This window comes from Anser anser, assembly GCF_964211835.1.
Source record: "Anser anser genome assembly, chromosome: 3".
Taxonomy (NCBI): domain Eukaryota; kingdom Metazoa; phylum Chordata; class Aves; order Anseriformes; family Anatidae; genus Anser; species Anser anser.
The window spans coordinates 63,392,339-63,414,892 of NC_139722.1; the positions used below are offsets into that span (position 1 = coordinate 63,392,339).

The 22,554-nt window shown below is 41.0% G+C and overlaps 1 protein-coding gene and 1 long non-coding RNA gene across 3 annotated transcripts in view; one reads left to right on the forward strand and one right to left on the reverse strand.

Moving 5' to 3' along the window:
* Positions 1–16,286, reverse strand: part of LOC310897372 — a 34,761-nt gene extending 18,475 nt beyond the window's left edge. The window contains exon 1 of the long non-coding RNA XR_014582256.1: positions 15,101–16,286. This is a non-coding gene — a long non-coding RNA (uncharacterized lncRNA). The remainder of the gene's footprint in view (positions 1–15,100) is intronic.
* SMIM28 (small integral membrane protein 28) lies at positions 588–12,081 on the forward strand. Of its 2 annotated transcripts, XM_083830940.1 has the most exons (3): positions 588–913; positions 3,099–3,340; positions 9,256–12,081. In XM_083830940.1, the coding sequence occupies exons 2-3, from the start codon at positions 3,230–3,232 to the stop codon at positions 9,673–9,675; spliced, it is 531 nt and encodes a 176-aa protein (XP_083687066.1). In that variant the 5' UTR covers positions 588–913; positions 3,099–3,229; the 3' UTR covers positions 9,676–12,081. The 2 variants fall into 2 exon arrangements, with proteins under 2 accessions (XP_083687066.1, XP_083687065.1); XM_083830939.1 differs by lacking the exon at positions 588–913 and having other exon boundaries at positions 1,382–3,340.
* Positions 16,287–22,554: the final 6,268 nt, after the last annotated feature.

A 22,554-nucleotide genomic window follows, 5' to 3' on the forward strand; every position in this document is an offset into this window, starting at 1 on the left:
TGCACGACTGAAGAGGAAGGGACAGGAGCAAACACAGGAGCAAACACCACTCCTGCCTGAAGGACACAGAGATACCCATGTTGTGGCTTAAACCTATCAGCTGGTTACAGGCAGGAGTCAGGATCTCCCTCCACTTCATCCAATAAACCTACACCTCATAACACCATACAGTTACAGCTGTAACACCTCCTTCCCTACAATTAATAGTATCGCATTATTCGGGTTGGCCCTCACACCCATCCTCAAATAGAGGGGTCATTATAGCAGAGAAGGTTTGCCACTGAAACAGAAAAAAATGTGGAAAGAAAAAAGCAAGAAAATTCAAAGGCATTTAGGGCACTGTGGACATTCTGTTCCATGCTAATATTAGTGGCAATACAGCATAGAATTACACCACTAGCTTCAAACGTCTCAGCAGATCAGAAATATGAATTATTTATGACAGATGGAGAACAGAGGAGGTGCCCATTTTCTGCACTGGCTTCTCTCCCTGCTCATTAGAAGTGATGTTAGCAACTCTAACTGATAATGACAAACATAATTTTTTCTTTGTTTTTAACCAAACTTTAATCAATTTCGTGGTACAATTCCATGCCAGCTATTTTTTCCAGATTGACAGGATCAATCAAAATGAGTCAACGAATTATTTCTAAGAACAAAAGACAGAGGGGGAAGGGACTGCTTTGATCCTGTTAAAGTCTGAAGACCTCCAAATTTCTGCCTTCCCCACATTTGGATGCAGCAAGTTGACACCTGGCCAGGAGGCTTGGATTCAAGGATGTTCCTCCTCTCAGTCTCCACGCTAAAGCACGCCCAAGCTATGGTGATATCTATGAACTCTTTGAGAAGGAGAAATAAGTCACATGTGACCCACAGAGTTGCTAGAAATCTGTGACAGATTGGACATCACAACGTAAGTCCAGAGTGGTGGTGTTTCAGCTTTGCACAAGCAGATCTTATATACAAATGCAGTATATCACATGAGCTTCAGACCACTCACTGGCAGCAGAAAGACTTTCTCTCCAATCCTCTCAGTAATTTTCCTGCTGGGTCCACTGATTATAAAGCCAAAGAGAGAACTATTATTTTATATTCCAATTACCTGCATGACGAAGGTCACTACATTTCCCCAAATTCCCATTTGGCCGCAGCTCTACTAAATTAAATCATTCTTAAAGATTTTCCAGAGGCCAAGAATTCAAACCACTTAGTATACCAGGTCAATTAGTCTTAAAAGCACACACCTTATTTTGGCTAAAATTCATCTAACTGTATTCTAAGAATGCCAAACAGGGTGTTTACACTCTAAGTACACATAATCTTTTACTTCTCCTCATTATTCATGACAGTCCCAAAGCAAATTTACAGCAAGGTTTTAAAAATAGCATTAATAATCTTAAGGGCTGTATTAAGACCCTAATTAAGATAGTATATGAAAGTTTCCTGCTTGTGAGATGACAGATTTAAACTATGCAGTCACAAAACTCCTTTAGGAATTTATTTTAACACTACAGTTCAGGAAATATAGTTGTCATTCCTGCTTCCACACAAGGTATTGAGACATCACGGCAGGTATTTGGTTATCTTGGTGTGTGCTGTTGAGTCACGTTTAGGACCCAGCTGCTCAGGGGACACTGCAGTTCACACCTTGGCCCCACAGATGCATGCGCTCACCACTTCGCAAAGTGCTTTCCAAGATGACAAGTGAGGCACCCAGGAAGGGAGGAGTCTTCAGAGAAGCATGCAAAAGCTTTGCTTAGGTGACCTTCCTCACTTCATGCAGCACCTCCTCAGCAGCAGCAAGAGCAGGATCTCATTTCTGATGAAGGGTGCAGCTGCTTTAACGCTGATAACAAACTCTCAGTCAGCATTGCTCACCGTTCACTGCTCAGCTTGCAACTTCTGTAACAACACAGGCTGAGTTTATCAACCTCATTTTTCTCCTACAGCCCAGATTTATCTGCAGGGTAAATCCACCCTGTATGCCAAAGCTGCAGGGATCAAAGCCCATCTTTGAACAGACTCTTCCAGAATCCTCTGATTAGACACATCAAGAGCTGACACTTCTTACTGACTTTTTTGGAGTTGTAAGAATTCAGCCTGCCATCAGTTAGGCCTACAGTTTTCTGGGAGCAGTGAATTAAGGAAGCCCAAGCAAGAAATAAAATGTGATAATTCTGACCCCACAATTTTGTATTATCAGTCATGAACATAAATTTTTCTTTAATGTATTGACCTTGAGAAGCCACACAAGATATATTACAGTTGAACTGAATATTAACCATAGCCTCTTCCTCTGCCCTGAGCAAAAAAGGAAAAGACAGTTCCAACTTCTCAGTAAGAGTTAAACCTTGATTCAACTTAAACATTGCTCCCTTCAGATGTTAATATACATCGCTGACATTTTCTTTTCTTAAGAAACACCACAAAGGCTTCTCACTTGAAACAATCTCCATTTAACAACACGGATCCTAGTGAGTCCAGATTTAACTACACTGACAACTCATTATTGAAAGCGTTCGTGTGCTCTCAGTGACCAAAGCTACTCTGGCAGACTTCTCTCTCTGGATTTATCATTAACATTTACATTCTCGGGCTGCTAAATAATTCAGTATAGCATTTAGCCTTATGTCCTTGCCTCTCTACCCAGAAGCTGCTCTCACTGTTTACTGTATGTGCCAGCAGCAGGGAAGAAAAACCTGTCTGGACCCTCAGTGCTTCCTCACACTCTGCAACTGAGAGGGAACTTTCACTCTTGACATAGAAGTTATTATTTTTTTGTTGGAAAAGTGCTTATTAGATACCTAAATACAGGCGGTTATTTATCCACATGGAGCCAGGACGATATGGTTTCAGCTTCCCATGCAAATTCCCCTTTTAATAATCCTAATGCGGGGAGCTCTCCAATCAGAGCGCTATCAGCCACGGCGCCCTGATACCTGATGCCAGCTTTGCTGGTAATGTAGGCCACTGAAGCAAATCCAGGGAGATTGAGTTGGAAGTGGAGAGAGAATCAGAGATCTGTTTGCATGGCTTCCTGACGGGGGGTGGGGGTCTAATTTTTTATTTATTTATTTTCTTTCCTCGGTGCTGGAAAGGAGAGATACAATTTCCAAGCGATCATTAGCTGAGAGCAGCCCAGCTGGGTTGAGGCTGGGAGGCGGGGACGTGGTGGCAAGCAGCAAAGCAAGGTGGAGGCACGAAGGCAGAAGACCAGGTAGATGAAAGCATGAGGTGGCTCCTAGGCAGCAACTGGAGGAAATTCGGACATGCTGACAGGGGGAACTACGACTGGCTAAACAATGAGACAAGTGGGCCACTGCTGGAAACAGAGCTCCAGGTCTGTACCCTCCTGCTCGTGTTTGTGGCACCTCCTTTGACTTTGCATGTGTGTGTATGTTTGTACAGTGCCTCAGTGTATGTACATAGTTAATACATGGGTATCGAGCTGTATCAAAGCAGTAATGCGCAATTACATAGCATCAAAGCATTTATTTATTGCTGTTAAGTTCTTTTCACCACAGATATGGTGAAAAAAAATAAACATCAGAAGGAAAACCTTGCTGGAGTGGCAGTTAAAGAAGTTTCTTTCTTTTAAGCATAATGCATTCTGTTATTCCTTGATTTCTTTTCTTTTAAATACGTGTTTACTCTTTGGATCTGGTCCTATGAAGCCTTTCTACAGATGTTTAGAGTCCGTAGCAGGTGGCAATGAACTCTTGTTCTCTAAGCTGTGCGCTGATTACTTCTCAGAGAGAGGATCACAGGCAGGCAAGTGGGGGGAGGGAAGTAGCCATCGGAGATGAAAACACAGCCTGCTTTTCTGTCTTTGGCTGGGATGCAGAGAAAGGGTTTCTCTGATGAGGAATAAAAATTTCAGGTTCATATATACCCCTAGTAAATGTCTGAGGCAAGTAGCACCAGCAAATAAACTGGCCATGCTACTTAGCAGTCAAGTATATTGTTGTAAAAGGAAAGGGGGTAGGAGTGGTTGGGGGCAAAAAGGGAGAGAAAAAGTAGTTTTTGAATGCCTCTATGATTTTAATAGTCTACCTTATCAGTAAGACCACCAGAGTTTGAATGGCAACATCTTCACACCCTGAAACTGGTTTTGTCTGACAGCTGGAAACAGCAGCACCAGCAGCACATTCTAATAAGTATTTGAAAATGCAGTGTAAATCTAGGATCTCTTTAAAATTGTGCTGTTATTACCGTATACAAAAGCACATCAAAATGTTTTTCTGTTCACCAAAGTTTAATGTTTTTTGCTTTTTACAAGCAATAACGAATCAGCTTTGAGAAGCAGAATGGAACTTAGAAAAGCACCTATGCATGGGCCACAGCCTACTGAGTTCAAAGGAGACTTTGCTCCAAATCCAGTTAAAACATTCAGAAGTACCTGTTCCTTGATTCAGCTTCAAACGCCATATCAAACTATTAGCATAAATATGGACTATATTTAAAAAGTCATGTAAATAATGTTCTAAGTACCCTAGCAAATCATTCACATAATAAATTCTAGCACCAATCAAACAGCCACTTCAATGGGAATTTAAGCAAGCCAAGCAAGCTCTTTTTATTTTATTTTTCCTTTTTCTTTTTTTTTCCCCCTATCCTTACACAAAAGCTTCCTTTAAACTCATGTTTTATGTTATTAGGTCATTCCCTTCTAAAGTAGGTACTAGGTTTCTTTTGTCTATACTAAAAGTTCAATTCCAAAACCATTCAATTACTCATTACAGAAATGCCACACAACTCTGCACTCTCCATTTCATTCCTTTATCAACAGGCATGAATAAAAGCTCATCTAAACTGATATGGGTCATGTAATCTGTAAGCTGGCAACTGTACATCTTCAGCATGATAAAAAAAAAAAAGATGCAGGCAGACAGATTACTAATGAAAGGCTTTACTACTTCTAAAATACTGAACACATAGAAGAAAACTGACCCTTTGCTTCTGTCCTCAAAGGTATAAATTAAAAGAATGATTATGATGGGAAATAACCCCCAATGGCCAAACCATCCTACTAAAAATCAGTTCTAGGAAAACAGAGGACTTTTTAGAAACTTAATTCCTTTTACAGCTGCACACTTTTCTGCTTTCTCCTCTTTATACAGGCTGTTTTCCCTGTGTTTGTGTGTCTGTAGCTTATCTCAGGCTGGAAGTCCGAGTCTTGTTTATGTCAATTAAAAAATCCACTGTAGTTGCTCATGGTAACACAGGCAGAGCATACAGACCTCACCTGAAGTATCAAAAGAAACCAATCAAGGAAATGCTACCAAGTAATTCCCTAAGTCACTTAATATGCTTGCTTTGGAAAATTCCAGATGTTAAAATTTTACTTTTGATATGTACAGCAGTTGGTTAATTTGCTTACATTTTTCAATGACTGAAGATTCAGTTTCATTTCTAGAACATTTATTTTCCATTTCTGGCACTTATTTTCCAATACCTATAGCCACCAGCCCATTGTTTCTTTTGTAGCTTTAAAGCTTCAGAAAAAAATGTTTTAGTTTAATTACAGTTTTTGGTATACACTGTTCTTACGGCTATAAGATTTTCCAAATCTTTATGTCAAGATCTTCATAACATTCTTCAGTAGCTCCATAACCGCTCCTCTCAGAAACAGGCACAAAAACACAGCAGAAAAACAGTGACCAACACCGCTCAGTTGTCTCCCAGTACTTTTGGTGTGTTTGGATATACCTACAAAATATTAATCAGCTGCAGTAAATACTTCTTGAGCCACATCTTGATGTAAAACCAGTTACGTACAATGCTTGGCAGAAGGTAATATCAAAACGTACAGTAAGTCACTGTGATTTATGCTTCAAGTTACGGGCATCTGCAAATTTGCATCTACTCCATCAGTCCCTCCTCTTTTTCCTGCCATCCTGTGGATTCTCAACAACCGAGCCCCTGTGTGAGGCCATGTCTCAGACCAGGAAGCACCAGGCAGCTGTAACGCTAGGCTGTGCTTCCCCCAACACGTGAAGGATATGGCAGTGGTCCTTGGCTATTATTTAAAATATAAGCTTCCTTCCAGTGAAATGCACTGGGATGGTGCACTGGTTTTAAAGGTAAGATAATCAGGGCTTCATATTCCTTTTACAGGTACACTCTTTGCTGGGTGAAAAACTGGCTGAATGGCCAGGCCCAGAGAGTGGTGGTGAACAGAGTGAAATCCAGCTGGCGACCGGTCATGAATGGTGTTCCCAGGGGTCGGTGTTGGGGCCCATCCTCTTTAATATCTTCACTGATGATTGGGATGAGGGAATTGAGTGCACCCTCAGTAAGTTTGCAGATGACACCAAGTTGGGGGAAAATGTTGATCTGCCGGACAGTAGGAAGGCCCTGCAGAGGGACCTGGACAGGATGGGTTGATGGGCAGACGCCAAAGGAATGAGGTTTAACATGGTTAAGTGCCGGGTCCTGCACTTTGGTCACAACAACCCCATGCAGCGCTACAGGCTTGGGGCAGGGTGGCTGGAAAGCTGTGCAGAGGAAAAGGATTGGGCTGGGGTGGGGGGGTGGGGGAGGGGAGGTGTTGGACAATGCTCACCTGAACATGAGCCAGCCGTGTGCCCAGGCGGCCAAGAAGGCCAACAGCATCCTGGCTTGTATCAGGAATAGTGTAGCCAGCAGGAGCAGGGAGGTGATCGTCCCCCTGTACTCTGCTCTGGTGAGGCTGCACCTCGAGTACTGTGTTCAGTTTTGGGCCCCTCACTACAAGAAGGACATTGAGGCCCTGGAGCAGGGCCTGGAGCACAAGTCCTATGAGGAGCGGCTGAGGGAGGTGGGGTTGTTCTGGAGGAGAGGAGGAGGCTCAGGGGAGACGTTATGTGCTCCCTACAACCACCTGAAAGGAAGGTGTGGGGACCTGGGGTTCAGCCTCTTTTCACAGGTAACTGGTGACAGGATGAGAGGGAATGGCCTCAAGTTGTGCCAGGGGAGGTTTAGGTTAGAAATTATGAGACAATTCTTCTCAGAAAGAGCAGTCAGGCATTGGAATGGGTTGCCCAGGGAGGTGGTGGCATCTCCATCCCTGAGGGGTGGTTAGGGAAAGGTTGGACCTGGTGCTTAGGGACATGGTTTAGTGGGTGACATTGGTAGGGTGATGGTTGGACCAGATGATCTTGGAGGTCTTTTCCAACCTTAATGATTCTATGATCCTACTAGCCTCATATATCAAACACTGGCAGTCTCACCTTCTGTCCTCACCAACAACCACAACAGTGCGCAACTCACAGATCTTAAGAACAACACTTGAATCTGATCGAAAGCTTGCTCCCCACAAATTAAACCCAAAACTTAAGCCTCAGAAATGTACTCTTCATGGATCATGAAAAGTGCTGTACAGAAGCTCAGCTCTTTTAAATATCCATTACTAAAGCACTGCTAGCGTAACTGTACGAGGGAATCTCAATATCCATAATGCACAGAACTAACACAATTCTTTCTTCATTTCTTGTGTACTGTTTTTTGTACCTTCTAAGACCAACAACAACAACAACAAAGTAGCAAACTTGATAAGAAAAAATCTCCTCATTTTATTAAATAATTTAATGTCTACATTAGAGTAATAGATGAACATTTTCTTCCAACTCTGCTGTTTCTTGTAGCTCATTTAATGGTGAGGTAAGACAACTGCTTGTACTGCCAGAAACTCTTTAATAAGAAATGATCAGTGGATATGAGACAATTCTTTAGTATGCATTTCTGTGGTTAAAAGACAGCTGATGAAAAAAAGCTTAATAGTGAATCCATGATATTTCAATGTATTTTAAAATGACTTTAATGGGTTTGGCCTCAGACCCACAATACCTCAGGGGAAAAAAAAAAAAAGAAAAAAAGGCAGAAATCTCCTCTACACTATTTGTTTTGCTGTAAAGTAAAACCTATTTACTTTTTTTTTTCTTAAACATGACCACATACTAATAATTTAATAATATGACTATGCAGTGGAGAGGTAACAAATGCATGGTAGGTAATCAGTTGAATATAGGTTAAAGTGTGGTTTTGTAGCTAACAGAATGACCATGATTTTTAATGAGCAGAGAAAGTATTACTAGACTAAAGAGGTGTATCAGTTACTACCTTTTTTTTTCCCCCCCTCCAGAAGCATGGCTGCAAACAGCCTATTTGTATTCCTGTTCCAGATAGTTTGAGGAAAGAACCACTAGAATTATCCTGGTTTGAAAGTAACTGCCTCCATTCAAAAATAAATCTGACACGTTGATCTATTTAGTCTCATCATGAAGATGTGAAAAAGCAATCTGATTACTCTTCAAGTACTTGCAAAGGGAATGATTGATCATAAATGACATTTTAGATCCCTATTCTAGACTAAACTGTGAATGAGATCTAGTTATTAGAAGCTAGATGGGAAATCAGATATATTAAAATTTGAAAATTAAACTAACACAGCTGAAGAGCTCAAATGTTATTAAAAAAAGGAAAAAAACACCACCACAACAACAACACTAGCTTGTAACTCCTATTAACACAACAGCATGGTTCAGAAGCTGTAGTACAGAGGTATTTTGTGCTGTATTATTCAGGAGATTAAGCTGACAAGCCAGTCATGGCTGCTACCAAGACTCCCAGAAGATCTTTTTCCACAGTTTTAAACAGGGAAAGTGATTCTTGGATAGCTGGCAGAACAAGTGCAAGAAAGGGCCCCAGTCCACGCTGTCCTGACACACCAAGTTTTATTTGGGGCTGGCCTTTAAGAATATAGCAACCAAAGAAAAGGTATAGTAGGCAGTAGGTCCTGATGAAAGGGGCAGTTGTCACAGTATTTGTTCATTAAAGTAAACAGTAGAGTTTTCCAAATAGAACAAAACAACACTAGACAGTGGATCATTAGCCCTACTCCTCTGCAATTCAGTGTTGTCTCAAGTTTTAAAAGTTTAACCTCTCTTTTCCAAAGAGGGCTAGTCCCAGCATAATTCAAGAGTAATAAAGACGCATACCAAAATACATAGAGTTCCCGTCTGTTGTTCCCCTTCCCAAGGAGGTGGGTTTCCCCATCTTCGTGTCTAGTTGTCACAAGATTTTGTTTTAATGAGTAAATAGAATTTGACAAATCACTAGCCTGCAAAACATATTGGTGAGTGCCACTAATACAGGCAGAAAATAACTTGGGAATGCATCAGATAGTTCACTGCAGGGGGGGATGGAGAATGTATTTTCTCTCTGATTAAGGGGTCTCCAGGAATCCAGTGCACTATCTATTTGCTTTAATTACAGAGCAGACAACAGATAAGTTCAACCAAAGAAGACATAGAGCCATTTCTGTGCATCATATTGCCTGCCACCATGATGCTCTTCCTGGCATTCCTGCTGCTCTTCCTTTACCGCCGCTGCCAGCGCCCCACCCAACAGGGGCAGATCTTCAGCATCGACCTCCCCGAGGCCCTGCCTGAGCACGAGGTGCCCAATTTCCTTTCCGTGCTGCCCTGGACCAGTGAACAGAGTTTCCACTACTCCACTCTGCTCCCTGATGCCACATTCCTCTCTGTATGTTTGCCTCCATCCTACGAGGAGGCCACCATGAAGACTACCCTGGACGATGCTCACATTGAGCTCTCTCCAGGTCCAGTGCCTCCTTATGAAGAGAGCATGGCACATCCAGCAGCACCAAATAAACTTCCTACAGAAGCACCTTAGCTGAAGCATGCGGCCCCTCACGGCACAAACACGGATCTGCTATGGCCTTTAAAATTAGCAAAAAATCCAAATGAGCCAAAGTCAGTGAATTATGAAGGAAGAAACTTGGAGTAACAGGGAATGAGCCTTTTCACCTCATTCTAGGATTCTCTATCTTCCACTTGTAGCAAGGCTACATGCACAGTGTGACAGCAAATCAGTTCTAGGCTGTTAATGTTGGAATTTGAGAAAACCGAGTACGTCATACAACGATTAAACTTACAGACAGATGAGAATCTGCCCATCTGAAATCTCTCAGCTGCCAAGAAACATAACATTGATGGTTGGACTTCATGATCTTGACTGTCTTTCCCAGCCTATATGATTCTATGATAAGTTATGCTACAGATTCAGCAGTCACAAAAAGGGCTCCTGGCACGAATCTATTCCAGTTTGCTTTTTTTCTACTTCATGTGTTTATTTTTAATTGAATTTCTGACAAGCTGATTTACTTAATCAGCATGTATAAACATTGCATATCATTCTGCAGTGCTCTGTAATGAACACAGCTCTCAGGAAAGCAAATAAATCTCTAAAAAAAATTCCAGGAACTGTCCCCACAAGTTCAACTACGGACTGTTGTTAAAGGCTGTCTTTTACTACAGTTGAACAATGAGAAGGACCAGAGAAGACCTGATCATTCTGGGTGAGGAAGACTCAGGCACCATCACACAAGAGCATACCCACACTATGGCTGCAAGCCAAGGTCTGCAAGGTCCTAAAGTTCTAGATTACTGGCTTGACTTATTTTTCAATTTACAAGTCTAAAACAGTAAACCTTGTGACCTTTTGGTACAGTGTGTAAGAGAATTGGGGAAAAAATAAAATGAAATGCATGAAAAGATCTGGTTTCTATTTCAAAACAGCATTATACTCACTTCTTGACCACTAGAGCAAAGTAAGTATCATTCAGATGCATTGGTGCCAGTTCTGTTTTTCAGGAGGGCTTGCACATGGTTACTTTTAGGCAGTGGCGTATCTTTAACTCTTTCTTACAGGATAGCACTTTCACTATGCTGACAGATGCTCTTGTTCTGAGCATCTGGAAGGTGGCTATCATGAAACCTGATGATTTTATGTATTTTGACAGCTTCTTCCTTGCAGGTGTGAGCTATTCTATGATTCTACGATTATCTGTGGCTTAACAACATATATATGACCATGTGTAGTCTTGGTACAACTCCTAAAACAGGAGCTGTTTTGACTTGCACTGTGTGATTATAGCAACTTTCACAAGTTGTCAATATGAGCTAGTGTAGAAGTCATCCTGCTTTGTGAATGTACTACTTTTTTTTTTTTTCTTCTCTTAAGTGTAACAATAATGGAAGAATAAATCATCACTATTTGGTAGAAGAGAGACCAGACACTTTTAGGTAGTTAAGTTTCATGTTGCTATGTCAAGAGTGGCACAAATCATACCACCAAATAGTCCAGGTCAAAATTGATGATACTCATATGGTTCTCTTGAAATAAGAAAAAAAAAAAGAAAAAAAACCACTGTGCCCTTCATAATTCAGAAATGGCACCATTTTCTTAAACTACATTTTTGAGAACTTTTCCTTTTCTAATGCCTACTTTTGGCTACCAGACGGTGAGAACAGTGGCAGCTGTTGTTTTGGATAAATGCAAGCGCAACCAACCATTTTTCTTTTCAGACCATATATGGGATGAGTTCCTAGTATTTACTAATGCATTTGAACATACTGTATTTGAACGTAGTCTCCTTGCATTTTGTTTGCCTCCTTAATACTTGGTACATGCAGTTTTTGCCAGCTACATGGAAAGCAGAGAAAGCAGAGTACCAAACAACATATACTTGCTAATTAGCAAGGTTAAAAGGTTTAACACTCAAAGAGAATCACTTCTGCCTCTTGTGTCTCTATATTCCACTAACTCCAAAAGAATTGTACTGGTATGCTTAAAAATTCAGCCTTGATTGTATCAAATTTAGTATATTTTGCCTTAAAACATCTGCTATGTTCTGAAATTAGTTACACTGTTCTTCAGCAGGAGTTCTTGATTATTCTTACCATGATAGTGTCTGAAACCCAACCCCAGGTTCATTATTCTAAACTGCTCTCCAGTTATTTTGGTTACAATTCAGATAACTTCTTCAGTGCTATTTCTTGTGATCAGGACCAACATACTTGTAGAACTACTCAGGAATTGTGAGTGTTCGTCTCTTACATAGTATTTATCGGGAAAGTCTCAAATCCTACCTTAGACAAATAGTTTCTGTTTGTTAGCTGTACTATAGACGATTAAGAACACGTACTTGCTCAAATTCAAATTAGCAGTAATACTGCCATGTTTACAATTGCTTTTTCTAATAGACTTCCCCCCCACACCCCATCTATAATTGGTGTCCCTTACCTCATTCCAACACAGTTTTGTGTGGTCTTGCATGTTAATTTTCCCTGGTAGTTTTTAACCCAAGCAGCATCTCACTCAAATCTCCACTCCAAAGAAAAAAAAATCCAGTAAAGCAAAATATAAATTATAAAATAATAATAAAAAGAATATTTCTTATGCAAACATTGTGAAATATTGATCTCTATCGCCTAGCAGCTACCACTGATCATATCAGCCTGTGATGACATACCGGGCAGTAACCATAGAACTACTGTTGTTAGTGCTGTTGGTTGCTGACCAGTGACCGTGTCCTTTGAAGCAAACATAGCTCACAGTCTACAAAGAACTCATGTCCAGCTTGACAAACCTGAAAGGTGAAGGTTTAGAGTACACCATCTAAAAGAAAGGCATTAGAGTTTTGGCTGTACACAAGACTGAAATATTAAGTTTTCAAATACATAAAAGGTAACTGCAAACAGAATAAAATAATCCTTCATACTTTATGCCTATAGCAATCTGGACTAGTACTAGAAAGCTTAAATTGCAGCAAGACTACAAAAACGAATTTCTAAAAGCAATCCACAGTCTAAAAGGGGAGTGAAGCACGGGCATCACCATCTCTGGACATACAAAGAAGTTAGACAAACTTCTGTCAGGAGCGATAAAGAATGTTAGCTGGAGCAAGGAAGATGTAGGTGTCTTCTCTGGGACCTTCCCTGTTTCTACACCACAAAGGTATAGTTATCTACAATGATGATACCCATTTTTGCAAAGCTAAAACCACTCTGTCATTATAATGCCAATCTGCTTGTTTGGCACAAATTGTGTTCTGCACAATTCATCTCCCGGGTCCCAAAAGAAGACCGCGCAAGTGGGCCTTCCCAACACTAGGTGCCTCTCCACTATGCAGAGGCAGAGATTAAACTCCCACTTTATTGAAAACTCATTTTATTTGGCGAAAGTGGACACGACACCTAGCAGCTCTGTGGAAGGAGACTGATTTTCGTTGCGGTTGCACCTCAGGAATTCACAATAACCTTCATGACGGCCCGGGGCAGGGGCAGGGCCCGCGCCTGACAACAGAAGCCGGCAGCGATGGCAGCATGGCTGCAAGGCGAGCTCAAGATGGTGGCGTAGGGCTGCGGCCGCCATTTTCACACATCCCCCTCACTGAGTTCACCGCGTTAGTCCGCAGGCGCGGCCTCTGCCAGCTTCATCCCCGGGTTGTGTAAGCTGGCAGCAAGGCTCCCTTTCCACGGGTGCGTGCCCCAAGCAGCGAGACAACTGCTGCTGAGTAGTCATGAACACCTTGGGTTAACTCACACATGATCAAATGTCCTTAGTGGGACAAGGATCCCCCCCCCCCACACACCCTTTTAAATTTGGTTTCTAGGAGATGTTTCCCTTTGCATGTCAAGTTCCTGGAGAAGGGAACAGAAAAATCTCAAAGCCATTCAGGAACTTTAGAGATGTTGCATGGTAGTTTTGGACCAAGCAGCAGCTTCTTCCAAGAAAATCCAGCATTATATTGAACCATTAAGTGACCTTCTGGTAAATCAGTGCAGTTATAAATATTTAATACCAAAATAATAGTTTCCCTCACTGAGTACTCCCATTGCTTTTGGGCACCTGCAGAGCTTGCTCCTACATCCCCTACCCTCACGCCTTTCTCTGAAGGTGCCCATGCGGGTGGCCAGCCCTGATCCACACATACCCCAACAAGAGAATGGCAGACGTTACAAGGCATTTCAAGTAGCTAAAGAAGTAACATATATACTGATGATTGAATTTAGCTGCTACCTATGCTAACACTGTAGCTATATAGGAAATAATACAGCTGAGGAACATCACAGATAAGGGGTCATGCAACAGCTAAGTAAAATTGCTGACCAAGACAGCAGTTACTAAGGCAGCCATTTCACAGATACCACATAAAGGTATGAAGTCAGTAAATAGAGAGCAAGTAAACAGAGGCAGGCTGTTTACTTGGGAGAAGACAAGCTTGGTAAAGAAGAGCTCAGGAGGAGGAAAAAGGGAGCAGAAGGGGCAGCAAATCACGTGAAAACAAATCAGCAAAACACAACTGTGTGAGAGAGACCTGCAGGGCAGCTATGCACCTCATCACTGCATCTAAAACAAATTCTGTTGTTCTCAGCACATGTGCATCTTGTATTGCTTCTGTGTCCAAAGGACCTAGGAATGCTTTCCCTTTTCCCTTCTCTAGGTGGAGATTGGACACCATAACAGTTTTCTAGAAAGGGTCATCAAATACCTGTTGAATCATGATGTTTGCTGCACAGCCACAAGGATCGACCAGCATGATTTTGATTATCTTAATTTGCTAAACACAAAACTGTAGCAATCCAGAAGCTACAGAACAAGTTTGGTTTTGAAGAGTAGAGGGAAGCCATCTTGCAAATAGTCTAGTAATTAGCAAGGATAACACCTGCAGCCACCCAACTTTAACCCACAGCCTCCACAAGTTTTTCTAGTCAGGCTGCCTTAAATCTACCTGTTGCTAAATCAAGGGTGCAGAAGCTGATAGGTAGTATCATGTCCTTTCAGCAGTTAACTTTAAAGCAAGAACTAAATGAGAAGGCTATTCTTTAGAGCCACACCATGCTCACCATAGGAAGCACTGTAACTCATAGATCCTCTCAGTTCTCCTTTACAATTTCTTCCTCTTAAAATCTTTTAAGTATTCCATCATCTAGTTCCCATTTACACCACTCAAAGCTGTAACTTTAGAGTAAATCCAAGTACCAAAGAACAAACATTCATTGGACAATTCCAAAGCAACCCGAACCTTTGACCTGAAACTACTTCATTATAACCACTTTGAGAGCATTCCAGGGCTATTTTCCATATTGTACAAGGTTTTTAGCTTTGATATAACTCCTTGAACAACAATTTTTCCCTGACATAGTATTATGAAAGCAAGGATCATTCCAAGAGAAGGAATGAATTCTGCTGTGGGTCATACTCAATAAAACAGTAACAAATATTGCAATATTAGTAAATACTGTACACTTACCTGTAACAAATTGTGCCTGACAAGCCACAGGAAAGCAAGATTCAGCTCTGGTCCAGTATTACAGGTATTGTCAAATGCAACTGCTACCTTCAAAGCTCACAACAAAACTAACTGTAACTTTAATAAGGCTTCACCTGTGACCTGTTTTTTACAGTGGTCAAGGAGTTTTCAGGATGTAAAGCAACCCTCAAGCAATCATTATGCAGCCAAAATTTAATTTTCTTGGCCAGTCTGGCTAGTTTCAATTAGATCCCAGTGTTGGTCATGACTTTCTTGAGAATTCATTAGCTGCCACCACCTGGCTGAGCCCTTCCTTTCCCACAGGCAGCTGTGGTCTTTTCTTGTGCCCACCTGTGAGTAAATTTAACTCTTTCCAGTTCTCAGAGGGGAGATGACAACTGAAGCTAATAAGCACCTTCTAGGGACAGGAAGAATCTTTTTTTTAAGTCTTTGAAGTACTTGGCCCACAGGGAGCTGCTCCCATTCCTAACAGGCTTCCCAAAACCCAGGTAATAGTCAGGACCAGTACTGGTCCTTCAGGCATACTCCCTCCAGTCCCAGTGCTAGGAGTTTACTACATAACTGAGGAGCAAAGGTGTGTTGTTTAGTAAATTTTCCTCAAGAAACTAGTCTAATGCAAGGTGATTGCTGCATGTGATCTCAGAGTCTTTCCACCTCCTCTTACTGGCTTTTCCACCTCGCTATGACCACCCTGTGAAATCTCTATGAAATTAGCTAATTTCAAAAATACAAAGGTGGTTTTTTTTTGCGTATAATGGAGGTAGGAAAGGGACCATAATAGTGACCTCACTAAGGGAAAGCCTGCAGTATTAGGCAATCTTTTGTAAGACATTAAAAAAAGTCCACAGAGGAATGACCCCATAAATATGGGGAGCATATTATTGCAGTGTGCACTGTGTGATACAGCAGAGAATCCAACAAGACGTGAAGGTACAGAGGAACAGTCCCTTCTACTTTGTTGCCCACAGAACTATGGTAAGACAACAAATTTAAATCATATTTATTTGCTGTATTACTGCCCCCTGTACAGAATTAAAAGAGCCAGTGGAGCTTTTGAAGAAGTCACCAAGATAGGTGCTTTCTTGAACTCCTTATTCTTTAGCTGATCTGCTGGAGTTTCTATGTGCCATTGAGCTACTTATCTGGTCTTCCGTAGGGACAAAAATACAGACTTACCTAGTGAGTCTGGAGCAGGTCCACCCTGCATCCATCTTTGCAGTCTCCTGTTAGTTCCATGTGAACACCAGGCTGATAGAATTACTCTGAAGAATGAGCAGAAATGAGTGTGTCTGCCAGGTGTGGATTAAGTTGTGTGGTGCTGCCAAATTGTTTGTTTCTCTATAATCCAAAGGGACTCTACAGAGTAAGAAAGTCAGTGAACTAGTACCTACCTGCATTATGGAATGGAGTTTTCATTTTCATCAACTAAACCATGCATTGCCTAGGGCCAAAACCTGGTCTGAATTAGCTTTTAATACTGCAAAAGTCATTACCCTCTTACTAGAGGCATTTACTGGGGTGATTCTTATGCAAAAGCCAGATCTGTCTCTTTTTTTTTTAATTTTATTTTCTTTTTTCCTTTTCTTACAAAGACAACAGTTTATATAAGATCTACATCAGGTCACATATTACTTTCTGTAGTCATGTTTTCCCTCCTTGGTTGTTCAAATAGCACAATAAAAACATGTGCCAGCAGGAAACAGGGAGCAGAGGAAGAAACTTGACTACTTTGCAAACATGAAGGCAACAAACTGATTTCCAGATTCCAGTATTTTCTTAAAGTTATAGACTACTGAAAATTTTAAATGAAAACTACCAGGAAAAATTTAGATCTTTTCCATTCGTATTTTCAGTATTCCCAGTTATACTCTATTTGATGAAATTTTACTTTTCCAGAAAGCATCTCTCAGGACATCAAATTTTTGAGAAATGCAAATGAAGGTGTGCACTCATTTATCTTACCAGTTTGTTCATTGATAAGATGCTTAACAGATGCTATTCTTTGTCCCAGGACCACATCTTTTCACAGATATCATAGAAATCCAAGTGTTTGCAGATGAAGAGAGCACAGTAAAATAGACTGTAGGCAGCAGTCTTCAAAGGTGTAGGCTGAAAGGCTATATAGGAGAGGCTCCCACACTGTAGGCAGAAACCACAAGTTGATGTTGGGCACTGGCAGTGGAGACAACTCCCAGCCTGCATGGAAGTGCAGACTGTAAGTGCCTTTTCATACCATTGTATTTGAAGTGGTGTCACTGCTGTCAGTAGCTGTCTGCAATTAATTGCTCCATGGGTGTGAGGACGAGGTGGGATGAGTAAGGTCAAGAGCCAACAAGGCTGTAGGACCCCATGCTGTCACATACGCACATGAACTGGCACAGAAGCAGTCACTGATGGGATTTTCCCAGACACGTGAACTTTAGAACATGGACACACAGAGACTAGGGCATAAAGGACAATCCAGCTCAGACTACCAGTGTTGCCTCCCTTCATATTTATTATTCCTGGCAGGCCTTTCAGAAGATACAGCAGTATCACAAAGAACCAACAAAAAGTCTTGATGCTAACATGATGTTTAAAGCTGGATGAGAAAATGCCTGTTGTAACACTGCTGACTGAGGCACTCAACATACATTAATAGATGACATGAGATGTGGCTCATCCAAAGAAAGAAAAGGCCCATAAACAACAGTGACAACCAGAAGGAGTTTTGAGAAAGACAGTTTCAGTTTATTGTCAAGATACTTTCTTCCCTCTTTTCTCAGCAAACATTTTAGATAAGTTCTGGTATGTACTAACAGTTTCTCTTCTAGGATGACATGCAATTTCCCACACACTGGTGATCACTTGAGACAGAGCATGTTTGTGCCACAGATAGTACTTTTTGAGTTTCTTTGTTCCCAAAATCCAACCTGGCTCCTCAGAGGTCATCACACAAGAAATTAATCCCATTAATTCAATGACCAATTTATTGCGTTCTCAATTGTAGTTCTGAAGCCCAGGACTTCAGGACAAAAAATTCTAAGAAAAAGCTTTTATTTTTCAAGAGCTCATTTGCCTAGGGTTGTGCTTGACAGTCTAGAAACAAAGTAGTACTGGTGATTTTTTAATCTCAGAAATAACCTATCAACTGCTCTTCATGTCCCCAAGTGCCACGGTCTTCACTTCTGTCTAAAAATTTTGCCCAAAGCCGCATCAGTAAATGGAGCAAAACAATATTATCAAAGTTGCATTTGGGAACAAATGAAGGACTGCCTTCTTGAGCATTTTATTGTGGTACACGTTTTTCCTGTATATCATATCAAGACCTTTCTGCAGAATTTTAAGTTTGGTTCATCTTGGCTAACACAGACTTTTGCTGTAAAAGATAAAGTGTGCTTTGTGTGGAAATATGCCAGTCTCATCGGGGATCACCAGCAGTTAGGTACTGCCTCTTCTGTACATGGCTTACAAGCTACCCCACAGCCACACTTTGGCTTCTGTGCAACCAGGTGGCCCAGCCATATGCTCCCTGCTGCACACATTTTTGTTGTCTTAAGATCTGCTTTCTGAAACGTACTTTTGCTTTGTATTAGGCCTCTGTAAAAAGGTAAATATATGAAAATCATCCTCACTCCCTATTTTATGACTGCTGTACCGGCTATATGAATGTGGACTTTTAAAAAAACCCTTTTGACTCACTACTACTGCAGCTGCCACTTGGGACAGTAATTTACAACAATCACCATTTCTCAGGCAGTGCGTTGCTGATTAAACTGAAACATCATGATTAACGAGAGGATGGCACCATCTTCAGCCACTAGGGCAGCTTCTCAACGGGTGATGCTGCGCCATGGCACTGAGTACTCATCATTTCAATGCTCTTTCACCATGTTTAGAACGGCCTGGAAGTCAGCCTGTTTTTTCCAAATGAAATTACTCGCTATGTTTCTGACACTCCTCTTGCACTGGATTGCAGCAAAATAGACACAAAAATTCCTGCCTTCAGGATCTCTCAATGTATGTTTGACTAACTTTAAAAAGGTGTTAGTTTTCCAAGAATATGGGATTTAAACAACTTAAGTACTGCTACTATGGAAGCATTCTCATTCAGACGGCAGATATGGCATTTTGTTCCCTTGTTCATTGCCAGATTTTATCTGACTTTTGTTAATTTGTATGTCTATGGAAAAGAACATTTGATTTTTTTCCCAGATTAATTTTTACCATCCAAAAAGAAGTCAAATTTTATTTTTTCAAGACATAGTGAATATGCACAAACTTCCGCAGCCTACCTGTCCTGATGGATTTTTACTTTTTTGTTGTTGTTGTTCCTTCAGTAGCTGGAACTTCTGTTTTTATACCAGTTTGGTACAGAAATAAAGCAGTGTGCTGCAGACAGAAGGAACTCATGTACGCTGGGATTGACCTGTCTCTCTTCTGTACATACCCATGCACACACAAATACACACACTTTTGGATTCATTATTAACAGACAATTTCCTACTAAAAATCAATGACATTTTGCATTTGCATTGTTGGGAGAATTGATTGGCCCTTAAAAGGTTGTTCACTCATTATGTGAAATAACCCAACTGCAAAGAGCTGAATTTGCAACATAAAATGTACTCATTCTGCTGTCGAAGCACTATTAAGGCACTTATCCAGTCTTCCAGAACAATACATGACATGTCACTTCTTTATTAAACATCTCTGTGTTTTAATCTTTCAATGCATATTAATTCAGACCAGTACGGCCACAGTCTCAATCAGCTACTGAATACCTGCAAGATTTTTATGCACCACTGATTTAAAATTGATAATGCTACTTTAGGACCGAGAAAATGATCAGTTTTGTGTCAGAAGACTTATCTAATCTTAACCAGTGACTGCTGCTATAAATGGCTTTTCCAGAACTTTGCGGGATCTGAAGAACACCCAACAAGATATATTTGCTTGCAATATTATGAAGAAACTTATCCCTGTGCACAAATGGCCTCTCCTCACTCTAGGAAATGACTGATAAAGTTTAGCAAGTTCCTAGCATACAGGTGTCTCCAGAGAACCATAGCCAGTCGGTAGGAATCACTGGGCACAGGGGTGTTGGTAGAAGTTAGGCAGGATGAATCTGAGCTTTAGTCTCTCTGATCCCATACTCTTTCCAGTTTTCAGGCATGGCTTTTACGTACAGAACCCTTGAAGCTATTGTGCTCGAGCCTGCAGCTGCCTGTCCGGTGTTGCCTGATGTTTCCTCACTTCAGCCTGTTACCGCTTCTCTAAGCACACAGAATTTTGCCTTTTCCTTATCTGCAATGCTTTTTCCATGTTTGACTGACTTTGGCCTTCTCTACGGCATTGTGAAGAAACACGTAGGGCTAAAATTTTTCTTTCCCCTTGCTGTGACTATCCAATGGTTACTTTGCCTTCTTCTCTCTTCTGTACCTGCCTGCCCAATGTCTTACTGACATTCCTTGCAGTCCCTGTACTTCTCAGTAACCTCCTTACTGCACCTTTTCTGCCGTTATCCTATGCCTTCTTCCAGGCTGCGCCTTATGCATGAACGAGCCTCCAGTCCTGGTTCCTCAAAACCACATTTTCATCAAATCCACCTCTTCCTGAATTCTTCTCACTGATTTCCAGTAGCCTTCCAAACCTCCTCTCACCAAGCTATTGTTCCTTGCATAACCATCCTTCATTAAAGTTAATACAGTCCCCTTTTTCCACTGTATGAGCAATGAAAACCTGTAAATACCACGCAGCTTTACAGACATATTAACATGTAATAATTTAGGGGCTCTAATTCTAATGGGGGTTGGGGCTGCGTACATCGGACAGGAGTAAGACAGAACTTTGAACATAAAGGAAGCACAACATGAGTTAATACAGAGCAAAGTATAGGAAAATGTAGAAGTTAAAAACCATTCTCAATAAAAGGACAAACAGAAATTAATCTCAGATCAAGCTTCAACGATGCTAGCTTTAGAGGAAAAGTGTAAACCAACTACAGTTGGTTTCTTCTATGGAGAAGCCCTATAACAGTATGATTAATTAAGCATCAGAACGACAGCAGTCTTCGTTTTCTCTTGAACTTGGTGAAAGTTTGCATATCTTCCCTTCCCTCCGTGGGCTCTGGATGTCTTTAGCAAAGGTTTTCTAAACTTAATCCATACTTGTTGACCAATAAAGCCACAACTGCAAATCCTTCCTACGGAGGAAGCTTATAATTGAAGAAAGTAACTTTGCATTTGGATGTGTGACACAAAGTTAAGCATGTTTTCCTTACCATAATTACATACACACCAAGTTGTTGCCAGTACAGAAAACACAGCCTAAAGCTGTTGTGCTCTTAAGATCTTGTAGTGGAAACTTGGGCTGAGGAGTACACTGCTGAAAAATCCGAGCTACAAACCAATTCTGAGAGCTGCCACAGAGGGTAGATGATATGGTGACACCTCCATATGAAAGTTACGTCAATTGTCTAAATAAATACCGTTATAAGCGCTACTAAATATATTTTAGCCTACCTTTCAGTTTAATCCCACCTACCTGTGTTGCTAATGTGCTGTGTAAATAAGCCAGGACTTTCCAAAGAGTTTCCTATATAGACTATAAATTTATGGCAGCATCAAGTGGCTAGCATCAGGCAAAAAAATAAAAAAAATGGCTAGGCTCCTTCCAAGAGGTACTTTTTAAGTAAAATGCTGCAAAACTTTGCAGAAGTTGCAGACAACAGAACTATGACTCCCTCCAATACTGCAGGTTTTCACTTAGACTATTTCCCCATTTGTAAACAATAAAACAAAGCCTGAGTATTTTCCTGCCAGGATGGTGGTATGAGGACCGGTCAACACGTACGCATGGCTTTGAGAAGGAAAGTACCTGCTGTTGGAAGTGCTCCATGCACTCTGCAGTGCTCTGTGCTCAACGTGATCTGCTCTGAGAGAAACACCGAAGGAACAGTCAGTGACCTCTAGTTCAGATCGATATTAATAACACCTGAAATGTCCTATTTTACCCATTTAGCTTTTCATTTAATTCCAAAAGCCAACAGTTCTTTAAATACATGTAGCATGCACAAATGGGAGAAAGTTTGCTGTGCACCAGTTAATCCCAGCCTTGTTCTGGTGCGTGCAGCTGCATTCACTCTTCACTTCTTTCCTGTACTGCTTATAATCTGGTTCTCCAAGAATTTTAGTTTTCTGGGACAGATTGCAAGTAAGGAGTAGTAGAAACACTCATGTATGATACTGGAAAAAAAAAAAAAAGCTTATGATTATTTCAATTTTTTTAGTCTTAGCATTGACATGCCAAAGTGGGATGGATGCGTAAGTATGCTTTAGTTCTGTCTCTAAACTGAATTAGTAACATTTGCAATGAAAAGTGGGGATTAGTAGCCAGAAGCATGGTTTATGGCATTCAGCGGGTTGCCATACACTGCTGAACACATCTTTTGA